We start from the raw sequence: 14,042 nt of genomic DNA on the forward strand, positions 1-14,042 counted from the left end.
GCCAGGGGTAGCAATGGCAAGGCTGGGAGAGAAGGCAATGGCCCAACTGAAGTGCATCTACACTAATGCACGCAGCATGGGCAACAAACAGGAGAAGCTGGAACCCATCATGCAGCAGGCAGGCTACGACTTGGTTGCCATCACGAAAATGTGGTGGGACCAGTCATGACTGGAGTGCTGCAATGTCTGGCTATAGGCTCTTCAGAAAGGACAGGCAGCATGGAAGGGATGGTGGTGTGGCTCTCTATATAAGAGAGAGTTTTTATGACATGGAACTTGAGGCTGGGAAGGATAAGGTTGAGTTCCTATGGGTTAGGATCAGCGGGAAGGCCAACAAGGGAAGCATCCTGGTGGGGATCTGTTATAGAACCGCTGAACGAGGATGAGGAGATTGATGAGGAGTTCCACAGGCAGCTGACAAAAGTTGCAAAATCTTCAGTGCTTGTTCTTGTGGGGGACTTCAACTTCCCAGATATATCCTGGAAGCACAACACAACCCAGAGAAAGCAGTCTAGGAGGTTTCTGGAGAGTGTGGAAGATAGCTTCCTGACCCAGCTGGTTAGTGAGCCTACCAGGGGAGGTGCCCCGCTAGACCTCCTTTTCACAAACAGGGAACGACTGGTGGGAGATGTGGTGGTTGGAAGCTGCCTTGGGCAGAGTGACCATGAAATGGTAGAGTTCTCCATTCTTGGAGAAGCCAGGAAGGGGACTAGTAAAACCGCTGTATTGGACTTTCGGAGGGCCAACTTCAAGCTGTTCAGGACACTGGTTGACAGAGTCCCTTGGGAGGCGGTTCTGAAGGGCAGAGGAGTCCAGGAAGGCTGGGCACTCCTCAGGAAGGAAATCTTAATGGCGCAGGAGCAGTCTGTCCCCACGTGCCCAAAGATGAGCCAGCAGGGAAGAAGACTGGCCTGTCTGAACAGAGAATCGTGGCTTGAGCTTAGGAGAAAAAAGGATAGGTTGGAAAAGAGGGCGGGCCACTGGGGAGGACTATAAGGATGTTACGAGGCAGTGCAGGGACAAAATTAGAAAGGCCAAAGCTCATCTGGACCTCAATCTGGCTACTGCCATTAAAGACAACAAGAAGTTTTTACAAATACATCAACACAAAATGGATGACTAAGGAGAATCTCCATCCTTTACTGGATGCGGGGGGGGGGGGGGACGGAGGGACGGACTGAATTTAGTTACAAAAGATGAGGAAAAGGCAGAGGTGCTTAATGCCTTCTTTGCCTCAGTCTTTAGCAGCAAAACCAGTTGCTCTCTGGATACACGGTACACTGAACTGGTGGAAGGGGATGGGGAGCAGAATGTGACCCTCACTATCCACAAGGAAATAGTTGGCGACCTGCTACAGCACTTGGATATACGCAAGTCAATGGGGCCAGATTGGATCCACCCGAGGATACTGAGAGAACTGGTGGAGGAGCTGGCCAAGCCAGCTATCATCTATCAACAGTCCTGGCTATTGGGGGAGGTCCCAGTTGACTGGCAGCTAGCAAATGTGACGCCCAGCTACAAGAAGGGCCAGAGGGTAGACCTGGGAAACTATAGGCCTGTCAGTTTGACCTCAGTGCCAGGGAAGCTCATGGAGCAGATTACCTTGAGTGTCATCACACAGCACTTACAGGGCAACCAGGTGATCAGGCCCAGTCAAATCCGGTTAGAGGCTGGTCACTAGTGGCATTCCCCAGGGCTTGGTACTGGGGCTGGTCCTCTTTAGTATCTTTATCAATGATCTGGACGAGGGGATCGAGTGCACCCTCAGTAAGTTTGCAGATGACACCAAGTTAGGTGCGTGTGTCGATCTGCTCGAGGGTAGGAAGGCTCTGCAGGAGGATCTGGACAGGCTGGACCAATGGGCTGAGGCCAACTGTATGAAGTTCAACAAGGCCAAATAGCAGGTCCTGCACCTGGGGCACAACAACCCCAAGCAGAGCTACAGCCTGGGAGATGAGTGGTTGGAAAGCTGCCTGGCAGAGAAGGACCTGGGAGTATTGGTTGTTAGCTGAATATAAGCCAGCAGTGTGCTCAGGTGGCCAAGAAAGCATCCTGGCTTGTATCAGAAACAGTGTGGTCAGCAGGGCTACAGAAGGGATTGTCCCCCTGTACTCAGCTCAGGTGAGGCTGCACCTTGAGTACTGTGTTCAGTTTCGGGCCCCTCACTACAAAAAGGACATGGAGGTGCTCAAGCGAGTCCAGAGAAGGGCAACAAAGCTTGTGAGGGGTCTGGAGAACAAGTCCTATGAGGAGTGGCTGAGGGAGCTGGAGAAAAGGAGGCTCAGGGGCTACCTTATTGCTCTTTTTAAGTACATTAAAGGAGGTTGTAGCAAGGATTTCCTGTTCAGGTCCCTTGCCTAATTCTGCTTAATGGCTAAACCAGCTTTTGGGAGAACTATTTTCTTCCCTTCCTCAAAAATTTCTGATGTGTTGCCCCACAGTGATGTCAACATAGTGCATGTGTTATGGCATTTCACCCTGTTCCAGGGCAGTCTGCAAATGATAGGGCTGTGTTTCAAGTGGACTGGACACCTCCAAGGGAAACCAAATCATGGTGTGCACTCTACTGCCAAAGGGATCAAGAAATAACACAGTAGCACTATCAGCTGGGGTACACAACTTTGTTTCCTTTGACTCCAGTTCATAATGAAGTTCTGACATGTCTGACACAGCAGCACTCAGCAGTGGTATGACTTCATTCAGGCCATGGTAGTTGACTTTTTAGTTGACTTTTAGTCTCCACTCAGCTGTTTGCTCACACCCCCACCACTGTGGGATGGGGGACAAAACTGGAAAGTATAAGAACTCCTGGGTTCAGATAAAGACAGTTTAAGAGGGAAGAAAGAAAACTAGGAGTAAACAAAGTAAGTGATACACAATGCAATTTGTTCATCAATGCCTAGTCAGTCCCTAAGCAAAAGCACACACACACACCAGTTCTCCCAGTTCTATTGTTCAGCACAACACCATATCATGGGACATCCTTCTGGCCAGTTTGGGTTACCTGTCCTTAGTATGTCCCCTCCCAGCTCCTGGTGCACCATCACTGTCAGCGCAGCATGAGAATCTGAAACATCCTTGACTTAGCGTAAGCCCTGCTCGGTATTATGAACTTACTCTAAATCCAAAACACCATACCAGCTACTATGAAGATAATTAACTCCATCCCAGCCAAAACCAGTACAGGACAATAGTGGCAGTGGTATATAGCTGAACAGATCATTCTGACTTTCCTGAAGGTGGGTTAGATTCCTTCTTTTTGGCAGTCATCATGAACTTTCTTGGGTTGCCATGACCTTTCAAAAACAATAGAGAACAGCTCTGCAGTCACACCTACCATCTTCTCTGCTCTCATATGCCTCCTGTTTAGTCTCGGGGACTTGAGCTAAACACCCCTCTCCACCCCCCCCCCAAACTACATTCTGTTACCTTCCTGCCCCACTGACAGGATCAAGGAGACCTGGGTCCTCAGGCTCTTCGTCTTCGCTTCTTGAGTGCGGCAGAACCCCTCGAGAGACCTCCCCTCGAGAGACCTCCCCTGGCCACAGTCCCTGCTGACCACAGGGTATCAGGTCAGGTTGGCAGATAGGTGCCTCCTCCCCTTCAACGCCCCCCCCCCAGAAGGAGTGTCCCCAGTGCCTACCTTTTCTTTTGCCTTGCTGCTGGAGACTCTTGGTTCAGGCTCCGGCATTTCTAGTATCTTCCTCAAAAGCAGCTTCCTCTTCTCCTGTTACCAGGGCACAATACCTGTTCTGCAATTGCAGATGTGCATGCCCAAGCTTCTAGCTCTCCCCTTCACAGGGATCTCTATTCACCATTCTTCGATGTGCATTCTCTGGCCGTCACTGTTTCTTTGTACCATGGGGCTTGGGCTTTCTTGCCTTGGCAAGGTCTTTGAGAAGACCATATTGCTCTCCTGTAATGTCAGATGTACCAGCTTCTTGCCCCTTCCCACTGCCTGTACAGAGCCCTGACTTCATGTGAGTTGCACCCCACTATCCTCTCACTCCCCAGCCCCTCTGCACCAGCTCCCTACCAGCCTCCAATCACCACCCAGCACACAGCCCAACAGCAGCCCTCATCCTGTGAATCCCAGCTCCTCCATCTCTCCTCCCTCAGCTGCTTGACCAAGTCATTGCAGACACATCTCTGCAGACACCCTCATGCATGCACATCCTTGGCATGGAAGCATTTGACCAGCAGCCTGGCCAGCTCACAGCTGTTACTAACACCTTCCAAGTAAGTCTCAGGACAATAAATAGTACTGATAGAATTTGCACTCCTTCGGCTCCTCTGTTGAAGCTTCATCCAGCATTTTAAGATATATCCAGAAGAACACACCTTGACCATGGACTATGACCCACACCACTCAGTATAGTATTCTACATTTGACACGCCAACAGGGGGTAGAAGAAAAAGACATACCAAGCAGCACTCACACAAAGCAGGATGTGTATTAAACCAAATTTTATTCTCACAGTACAGTGGCTCTGAAGTTAAGACCACTCTGTGGCAGTCCCAACCCACTCTGTTGCCTGGGCAGTGGGAGCTGCTGACCAGTCCTCAGTGGTAGGCTGGGCACTCCAGTCCTCTGCAAATGAAAGTGCAACAAAATTCTCAATGCACACCTGCTCTTTTCACCCACTAAACCACATTACAGACTCTACCACTCTTTGTGCATGCAAGTGGAAGTACACATGGAAACTACCCAGTGCTCTTTTAATGACCCCAATAGCTTATTGTACATTTCCAGGAACACTGAGCCAAGGCAGGCTCAAGTCTGCCTTAAAAATATATATATTTAATGTCTAGAGACAGTCAGTGCTGGAAAACACTTGCATAGAACCATCCAATGAGCACCATGTTTTCCCTACAAAATACTGAAGTGAGACTTGCTTAAGACAGGCAAATCAGCACACCACCACTGTGCACACCCTGCAGCTCGTCACACAGTGAAGACTCATTTCTTTCTCCCTAGACCCATGGACGTCCCCACCCCCAAACTGACCTGTAGGGAACTGCTGTATCGGCACAGATGGGACTTGCACTCCCTCAGACCAATCTGCAACCTCAGGCTGAGGAGGAGCAGTGAATTCAGGAGCTGGGGCCGTCCATTCAGTTTGGAACTCCTCCTTCGTAACAGCTTTCTCAGCAGCAGCCTGCTCCTCCTTCTCAATCTGCAATGGAAGGGCATAGCTGACATCTCCCAGAAACATCTTACCACCCACACTAACACTCAGCAGTCAGTAAGCACCAACTAACAGACAATTAACTACCACCTGAAGTGTCCAGTTCATTATATTGGCAAAGTCTGTCCTCAATGGCACAGGACCATAGTCAGGAGTACAAGCAGCACACCTCATACTGGCACAATACTTTCCACAGGTCTCCTACCTCCTCAGGATCCCTGTAGAAGTACAAGTCAGGCATGACTTCCCATGGATGTTCACGGGAGATGGTGCCACGCATGCGCAGGACCTCCCGAGCCAGCATCCACCACATCAGACCCACTGAATGGGCTCCCTGAACAGGGTAAGAAAGTTAGGTTAAGCTCTGCTTCAAAACTAAGCCTTTACAAGAGTAAGAGACTAGGGAGCAACCAAGATTCTTCCTGGCAAGAGAAAGGCATTGTTTGCTAATGCCTGACAGACCTGTTATGCACTTGGACTCAGGACATGGCAACTTCAAATTCATAGCAGCATTATCACAACACTGCAGTCACCAACATCTGAATTAGCCTGATAATCAATTCTTCTGCCCAATGTCACAAGTGTTATCCACAAGACAGGGATTATGCTTATCATTTACACTAGTACAAAGAAACGAAGAAACTTAAACAAATCTTACACATATAGTCAGATTTGGCTTACATTAGCTTTGGTTAATAACAATGTTTAAATAGGGATCAAAAAGTTTCCTAATTCCTTAACCTTTACCTTTCAGGTGGTTTCTGGTATGGCAATATTTCACATCAGTTTCATCATAAATTGACACGGTTTTTCTTTCTTATCAATGAACTGTGGCAAGATTGACTACCAAGCTCTTCATTGGGCCAAAAAGACCCTCCGGCTGTCAGTAAGTCCAGCCAGGTTACTGTAGCACACGCCCTATGCTTGAGAGCTCCTTGGCCAGAAGTTAGCCTCAGCTCCAAGCTCCAATTGTGTGCCATTCACCTCCTCCCCCGACCCACCTGCTGACTTGCCAGTAACCTTAATTAGCTAATCACTTTGGGAACATTCCAGATACAACCCCAACCTTCCCCTGCAAAAACACATTCATCTTGCATCCCAGTGCATGTTTAGAGAAAGCAGCTTTCAGTGCTTCAAATCACTAACCTTATTGTTGCAGGGGATGGCAATATCCACATAGCGTAGTGGGGAGTCAGTGTTGCACAGCGCAATGGTGGGGATGTTGACATAAGATGCCTCCGTCAGTGGCTGATGATCAGCCCTGGGGTCCGTAACAACCAGGAGTCGTGGTTCACGGAAAGCTGCCTGGATCTGATTTGTGAAGGTACCAGGGGTAAAGCGTCCAGCAATAGGAGTAGCCCCAGTGGCAGCAGCAAACTTCAGAACAGCACGCTGCAAAACAGACCACAAATGTGAAGCAGGATATTCAATTTCAAACAACTTGCCCTGGTGTGCTGTCAGTGAACACATTAACTTCTTTCAGTTCTTGTGCAACCAAGGCTCAGGCACTAATTTAAAAGCAATAAAAGCACTTAAAAATACCTACAACACCAAAAGAAGGAGTTAAGATCACATCCACCAGCAATTCTGGAAGTCAATATACAGAACAAAAGCTTCCCCAACCTAAATTAGTTGCATGTTCTACTCCAAAATTAAGTCTCAAAAACAAATCATGGAAAGCATAGGCATAAAATGGCTTTATAAAACCATCTACACTTGAAAATACCTTCCAGATCATGTAGTTCAACCATCAGTCTGACCTACAAAGTCCTGTAACTAGACCAGGCCCCTGGTCACATTAATCCATAAGAAAAATGATTTTACATCAACTACTCCTACATCCATTTACTATCCAGTAGTGTAACTTCACTGACTACAGGACACTAGTAAATATAGGCACACTAACCACATCTACTAAGACTACGGTTGCAGTCATCTGCAACAGCTTTCAATCTCCCAGGCATCAGCCGGCAGGACATGTGGCAGGGCCTACTATTAAATCCCAATCATTGAGGGAGCTCCTCTCCTGGCATTACCAAAAACCCTGCCATCTGGTTTGCTGTAGCACACTTCCGACACTTGAGAGCTCATTGGCCAGAAGCTGACCTGAGCATCAAGCTTTAACAGTGTGCAGGTCAAGTAAATAGGAACTCGTGCTTTGCTTCTGTAAATCTGTTCATCATCTTCCCCTACATTTGTGGCACCACATGGATTACTCCAAAGAAAATAAGTGCACAGGTAAACCTCAGCACCAATTAGATTTATTGGAAGGGTGCAATGCATCCCCTGCTAGGAAAACAGTTTTTACGCTAAAAATCTGAAGTGATAAATTAAAAAATATATGTTACTATTTCCTGTTCAACAACAATTATTTCTTCTTTGAAAACCTTTCTATCACATACTTTTTGTCCCCAAAAAGCCATGCTGATGACTCAAGGAATGAATGGGTGACTGGGGGTGCAGAGGACTGACTACTAATACACTGGAAACCCAACAGGATATAATCAAAGGAAGATAAAAAAACATAAGTAAACTCCTCACATCCTCCCTGAAACCTATGGGAACTGGGGACAGGGGGGAACCCTCCGTGGAACTGTTCTACACTTCAAGCATAACACATGAGGAATGCTTCTTAAACAGTGTTACTAGTGCAGAAGTTTGAATTTTCCACTTTTATAATCAAGCTGCCACTGGCATGCCATGATGCATGTCAAAAGAGTCCTGCTCCCAGGACTGAAGGCCTTATCACCAGCAAAGAATGCCCATACCTGTCCAGTATTCCTGGAAGAGATAACGCTCACATCAGCTGGGTTCTCAATAGCAACAATGGCACGGGCTGCCAGGAGAAGTTTTTCCCAGGTCCTCTTCAGATTGATGATGTAAATACCTATGGGTGACAAAAGGATTTAAAGTAACCATCAAACAAGTTTCTAACTCAAGATAGCACTCTTCTGCTAGTAAGTTTGTCACATGACTGCATTTACTTCAAAACTCTAGATAGTTGAAAGCTGTGCAAAGAAAAATTTTACCATATAGGTTTAAGATAGCATGCTCCAGCACCTACCAGTACAGACCAGGACCTGGCAAGAGTTGCAGCATTTTAACATGCTGCAGCTCATCTTGCAGCTGAGTTTTGTCAGCTCAGTGCTAACAAGAAGTAAAAATTACTGCTGTGACACTAAAATAATTTTGTTATCATAGTAATGACCATAATCGAGCACTGAATCATTTACTGAGTTCTAAAATCAGTGCTTTGTTGTACTTCTTTGAGTAACATGACTTAACTACTAAGGATTACCATACTTTTAAGGCCATCAACTACCGGGAAGCTCAAGCATTGGCACTTGCCATGTTTCCCCAGCTCTGCCCACCAAATCTCTGCAGCCGCCCGGACTGGCTGTGCCTAAAGCCTGCCTCCCACCCCTGGGCTCTACCATCGCTCTTCCTCTTGTAGATGTACTGCTCCATCTGGAAATCAAGGTTAGTGCCTCCCAGGTGGGTCCCGGCAGCGAGGAATTTGAGGACATCCTCCTCCTTCATCTGCAGGACATCAAGACCTCCGGACATTGTGGGGTTTCCCTCTGGAAGCGACGACAGGGAACCTGCGGGCACAAGCACCCCGTTTCACGCATCGCACGCGTCCAGGCCGCCATCATGGCCGCCATCTTGGCGCCCTCGGCCTCCCCTCCCCTCCGCCCCTCCCGGCGGGCCCCGACCTCTCCCGAGGGCCGGGCCCAGCGCGGGGGGGGGGGGGGGAGGGGGGTCGCAGACAGAGAATCACCGCCCCCCGGCCGCCCCCGATCCCCAGAACCCCAGACCCGGGACCCACGCGGCCAACGCCGTGTAGAGGCCTCAGCAAGCGCCGAAAGAAAAGGAGGGCCTGCGCCGCGCCATGCCTATATATGGCCCTGCGCCGGCCAATGGGGAGCGCCGCGCCCCCCGGAAGGGCGGGGCTCCGCCGGTTGCTAAGGAAGGAGGCGCCTAGCGACCGGGGGAGGCCTACGCGTGGCAGGGCGGGCTGCCTGCCTGCCTGGGCTACCCGGAAACCAGGGACGGGACGGGACAGGACAGGACAGGACAGGACAGGACAGGACGGGACAGGACAGGACGGGACAGGACAGGACGGGACAGGACAGGACAGGACAGGACAGGACAGGACAGGAGAGCGCTTTTGCCGCTGCTTCCGCAGGGTTTTCATCGCTAAAGCAGGCTGGCCAGAATCACAGAATTTCTGGGTTGGAAGACACCTCGAGATCATCGAGTCCAACCTCTGACCTAACGCTAACAGTCCTCCACTAAACCATAGCCCTAAGCTCTACATCTAAACGTCTAAATCCTCACTCCAAAAAGGAACAACGGGTCTTCTGATTTTATGAGCTACTTTTTTTTTTTTTTTCTTTTTTTTTTGGGGGGGGGTGGTGGTGGTGCAAGAGTATTCAGATAAATCACATGATGTTGGCTTCATTGTATCAAGCTCCCTTTGATAAGCACTTGAGATCGTACTTGTCACATTACTTACCGCGTCTGTTATTTGGGACAGAAACTAAAAAGGAGGTGGTTCAATAGGCAGGGGAGAATTCTCAGTCAGGTTTTGCTTTAGCACGTCAGCTGGGTGCAGCTGGCTCTTCCTACAGCACATTCCTCTGCCTCCCTTAAAGATGGAGTGAACAGCACAGGGGTTGAATGGTACCTTTGTTTCTGATGGAAGTAATGCCTTGCCTGTTGTTCTGTGCAACAATTCCCCTTCCCTCATTAAAAATCAGCTTGTGTTTTTTTGTTCAAAGGACAGTTTGTATAAAATAGGGTTGGCCTTTGCCCCACTGAGACTCATATTGATTTACCAAGCAGTGCTCTTCCTGGTATTGCTGGTGGTTTGCTGCTTGCTCAGCTCCTCTTTGCAGGTTTCCCTCAGTGATTGTTTTAGGGATACTACAAAGCTCCACCAAATATATCAGCAACCAGCAGATGTTTCCATCACTGTACCACCATCTACTGATCAGCCGAATCAATAAAAGATTTGCATTATTCTACTACTGCAGTTGGGAAGTGTTTAAAAACTCCAAAAATGGTTCTCCTTGCTTGTGCAACAAAATTGCAGATTGCTACAGCAAAAGAATACTTTGTCCACCTTGTGAGGCTGCACAATTTGTAACTGCTGCACCTGCCCTCCCCTGACAAATACCTTATTGTATAGTGTCGTGCTCATGGCTAGCAAATGCTTTAGTGACACGCTGCAGCTAAAACAGCGGGTGTGAAACATGAATTGCCTGACTGCTGTGCATGAAGCATATTGTAATACGGTCACTGCAGCGCTACAGTGCTTAACATCATAGGAAATTGTCCTTCGTTCCTAGCATGGAATAGCTCTCATGTTATCCTTTGCAGTTTTTCTTCCACCACCACTGTAAATGTTTTCTGTAGCAAGTCTGTGCACATAGCAACCACATTTTTGAGTTGAACTTGATCTTTATGAACTTTTGAATGAGAACGATGACATTTATCACCCGTTAATTTATGCTTGCTGTTGTTACAACATTATGTTACACAAGTATGTATTTTAGGATCACAGTGTGAATATTATGTTTCTAATGTGAGTATTTGAAGGGGAGAAGTATATTAAAAACGATTGTGAAATTGTAAGTTGGGAGCATCCTCTTCAAAGTACACTGTGTTTTTTGTTTGTTTGTTTGTTTTTCTAGGAGAAAATTTAAGGTTTCTTTTGACCTCTTGAAATGATGAGAAAACAAAGATTTACATTGACACTTTAGAATTCTGCTTTCCTGTTGAACGTGAAATTCAAGGTTTTATGGTTATTTGATAAATTATATTTAGCTTCTAAATTGCTTGCAGTGGGAGGCAGCCTCTAAGAGGCTACAGCATCTTTTCTACTTTCCCCTTCCTTCTCTCCTCATTAGCACTGTCAAGTGCTACAACACGGGGTTGTATGCTGTGGGAGAGTTTACACAGCCCTGTTCTACTTTTTAAAGTACCAAGGTTGTTGCTATCTTTTAGAGAAATTACAATAAAAGTAGGTTAAACTGAAACTTGACTCACACATTCTGTTCTGCAGTGGACATTAACATGGTAATTTCACATCTGAAGTTTATTGGTTTTGGTTTTTGTTTGTTTGCTTTTAAGAAGGAGCAGAAAATGATCAGACTTCACATGCTTCATCATCTTTCTCCTCTTTGTTCTTTTCAGGGAGCGTACAAAAGCCTGAGATTGGCATTTCTTAGAAAAAAAATAAAAGAAGTGATATTTACTTTGTTATGCTTGTGTAAATCATTGTCATTGTCCAGATCTAGCTACATTTCTGGATTATGCTGGCACTATTGCCAGTGTCTTCTGCAAATGATAGTCAATGTTTGTGCCTTTCTAATAAGAATGCTCCTTTAGTTTTCTCTCATCTACTTCAACCTAATACAGCTATAGCAGCATGACTGGGCACTGAAGCTCCTGATAACCATTTTGCAATGACTGCACACTGAGTCATTCTGGAGGAGATTATCTAAATTGCAGGTTTGAACACAATTTCCCATATGTTCTTCAATTTTTCTAAAATGAAAACTTCCTGTTTTAGTGAGCAGCAATTTGTTTATTTATTGTCAATCGTTTCATCATGCAGAGCCCTAATCTGCAGGTCAGGAGCTGGCACTCATGCTGTACTTTCTCCTTTCTGTATGCTTGTTAGATGATCGTAATTAGCAAAATTACCAGATTATACTATTTTTAGGAGAATAATTCACACATTTGCCACATGGTGGTGACAAAGTTAAGTAAAACAAAACTCAACAGATATATGAGCTCTCCCTAAGCAAGAACACGAACCTTTACATAGGTGCTTTATAGACAACAGACTTCTATCAAACTTTGACAAATGAAAAATGACCTTCTGGGGCTATGTACGTGTTTCTCCTAACAGACACATGAATGATATTGGCTGGGATGAAGGGAGGTGTTAGTGTGGTGTGTGCAGTCCATTTACTTTGGAGAAATCTTTGGCTCAATAAAACTTAAAAAAAAAAAAGTATTAAGTGTAGTTGAACGCAATGATTGGAAGTTTAATAATAAATATTACAGTATATGTGATGTTATCAAAGGAAAAATGCCAGTAAGCATCCCAGACTTCTCTGCAATCTCTAACACAACATTTTCATGTAGTTATACCTTGCACCTTTTTTGGTGAGCAAGCTCTTCTGGCTGGAAGAGCTCATGCTCTGTGGCCTATGAGAGGCCTTGGAAGGGTCATACTAAAGCTTGACAGTGAAGTATTTTTAATTATCGTCTTAAGCAACCTGAAAGTTTATTTTTAGCTGCAGGCCTAGACACTTTAAAATAAGTCTCCATCATTAACGGGCATGTCCCTCAAGTGTACCTCTCTTAGCATGTATTTTATATCATGTCTTTCCTGTCACCATTCACACTAAACTTTGTTACATAATTATATGCAGAGCATGACAGATATTGCTTTTTAAAAATTGAGTTAGCTTTAAAATATTCCTTTTCAGAGTGAAAATTCCCACAGTTTAGTCACCTGATCTGATTACAAAGATATTGAAGCTGATATTAAACATAATCAGTTTGACTGTAAAGGATAAAGATGTTCCTATTTCTGTTACACAAACTTAATTTTAAAAGCAACCTCTTCCTAACCCGGTACGCCCCTCTGATTATTATCCTCTTCTGATAGTCCAGGCGGGCAGTGATGACATTGAAGACAGAAGCCTGAAGGCAATCAAAAGAGACTTTAGGGGGCTGGGACGGTTAGTGGACAGAGCGGGAGTGCAGGTAGTGTTTTCGTCCATCTCTACGGTGACAGGGAGGAGTACGGAGAGGACAAGGAAAGCCCACCTGTTAAACACGTGGCTCCGGGGCTGGTGCCAACGCAGAGATCTTGGGTTTTTCGACCATGGGGCAGTTTATTCAGCACCTGGTCTGATGGCCGTAGATGGGTCCCTATCCTTTAGGGGAAAAAGGATCCTGGGCCAGGAGCTGGCGGGACTCATTGATAGGGCTTTAAACTAGGTAAGAAGGGGGATGGGGGTGAAGCAAGGATTGTTGGAGCTGTGCCAGGGGGAACAATAGCAAGGCCGGGGAATAAGGTAATGGCCCAGCTGAAGTGCATCTACACCAATGCACGCAGCATGGGTAACAAACAGGAGGAGCTGGAAGCCATCGTGCAGCGGGCAGGCTACGACTTGGTTGCCATCACAGAAACGTGGTGGGACCAGTCTCATGACTGGAGTGCTGCGATGCCTGGCTATAGGCTCTTCAGAAGGGACAGGCAGCACAGAAGGGGTGGTGGTGTGGCTCTCTATATTAGAGAGTCTTTCGATGTTGTAGAACTCGAGGCTAGGAATCACAAGATCGAGTCCCTTTGGGTTAGGATCGGCAGGGACAACAAGGCTAGTGTCCTGGTCGGGGTCTGCTATAGACCGCCGAACCAGGATGAGGAGACGGATGAGGAGTTCTACAGGCAGCTGACAGAAGTTGCGAAATCTTCAGCGCTTGTACTCGTGGGGGACTTCAACTTCCCTGACATTTCCTGGAAGCACAACACAGCCCAGAGAAAGCAGTCTAGGAGGTTTCTGGAGAAAGTGGAAGACAGCTTCCTGACGCAGCTGATTAGTGAACCTACCAGGGGTGGTGCCCCGCTAGACCTTCTCTTCACAAACAGAGAAGGACTGGTGGAGGATGTGATTGTCGGGAGCTGTCTTGGGCAGAGTGACCACGAAATGGTGGAGTTCACTATTCTTGGCGAGGCCAGGAAGGGAACCAGTAAAACCGCTGTATTGGACTTTCGGAGAGCTGACTTTGGGCTGCTCAGGACACTAGTTGGTGGAATCCCTTGGG

General features: G+C 46.8%; 1 protein-coding gene and 2 non-coding genes across 3 annotated transcripts; all 3 read right to left on the bottom strand.

Annotated features, from left to right (window-relative positions):
• Positions 1–4,452: 4,452 nt before the first annotated feature.
• On the bottom strand, positions 4,453–9,174 carry RPSA (ribosomal protein SA). The gene is made up of 7 exons (XM_027451486.2): positions 9,019–9,174; positions 8,624–8,791; positions 7,958–8,076; positions 6,336–6,581; positions 5,395–5,523; positions 5,009–5,177; positions 4,453–4,591 (listed from the first exon to the last, which is right to left on the bottom strand). The coding sequence occupies exons 2-7, from the start codon at positions 8,754–8,756 to the stop codon at positions 4,497–4,499; spliced, it is 891 nt and encodes a 296-aa protein (XP_027307287.1). The 5' UTR covers positions 8,757–8,791; positions 9,019–9,174; the 3' UTR covers positions 4,453–4,496.
• LOC113842985 (small nucleolar RNA SNORA62/SNORA6 family) lies at positions 6,016–6,169 on the bottom strand. The gene has a single exon (XR_003495891.1). It is a non-coding gene; the product is annotated as a small nucleolar RNA SNORA62/SNORA6 family (small nucleolar RNA).
• Positions 7,165–7,324, bottom strand: LOC113842984 (small nucleolar RNA SNORA62/SNORA6 family). Its single transcript, XR_003495890.1, has one exon. It is a non-coding gene; the product is annotated as a small nucleolar RNA SNORA62/SNORA6 family (small nucleolar RNA).
• Positions 9,175–14,042: the final 4,868 nt, after the last annotated feature.

The sequence above is a fragment of the Anas platyrhynchos genome, chromosome 2 (genome assembly GCF_047663525.1).
Source record: "Anas platyrhynchos isolate ZD024472 breed Pekin duck chromosome 2, IASCAAS_PekinDuck_T2T, whole genome shotgun sequence".
NCBI lineage: Eukaryota > Metazoa > Chordata > Aves > Anseriformes > Anatidae > Anas > Anas platyrhynchos.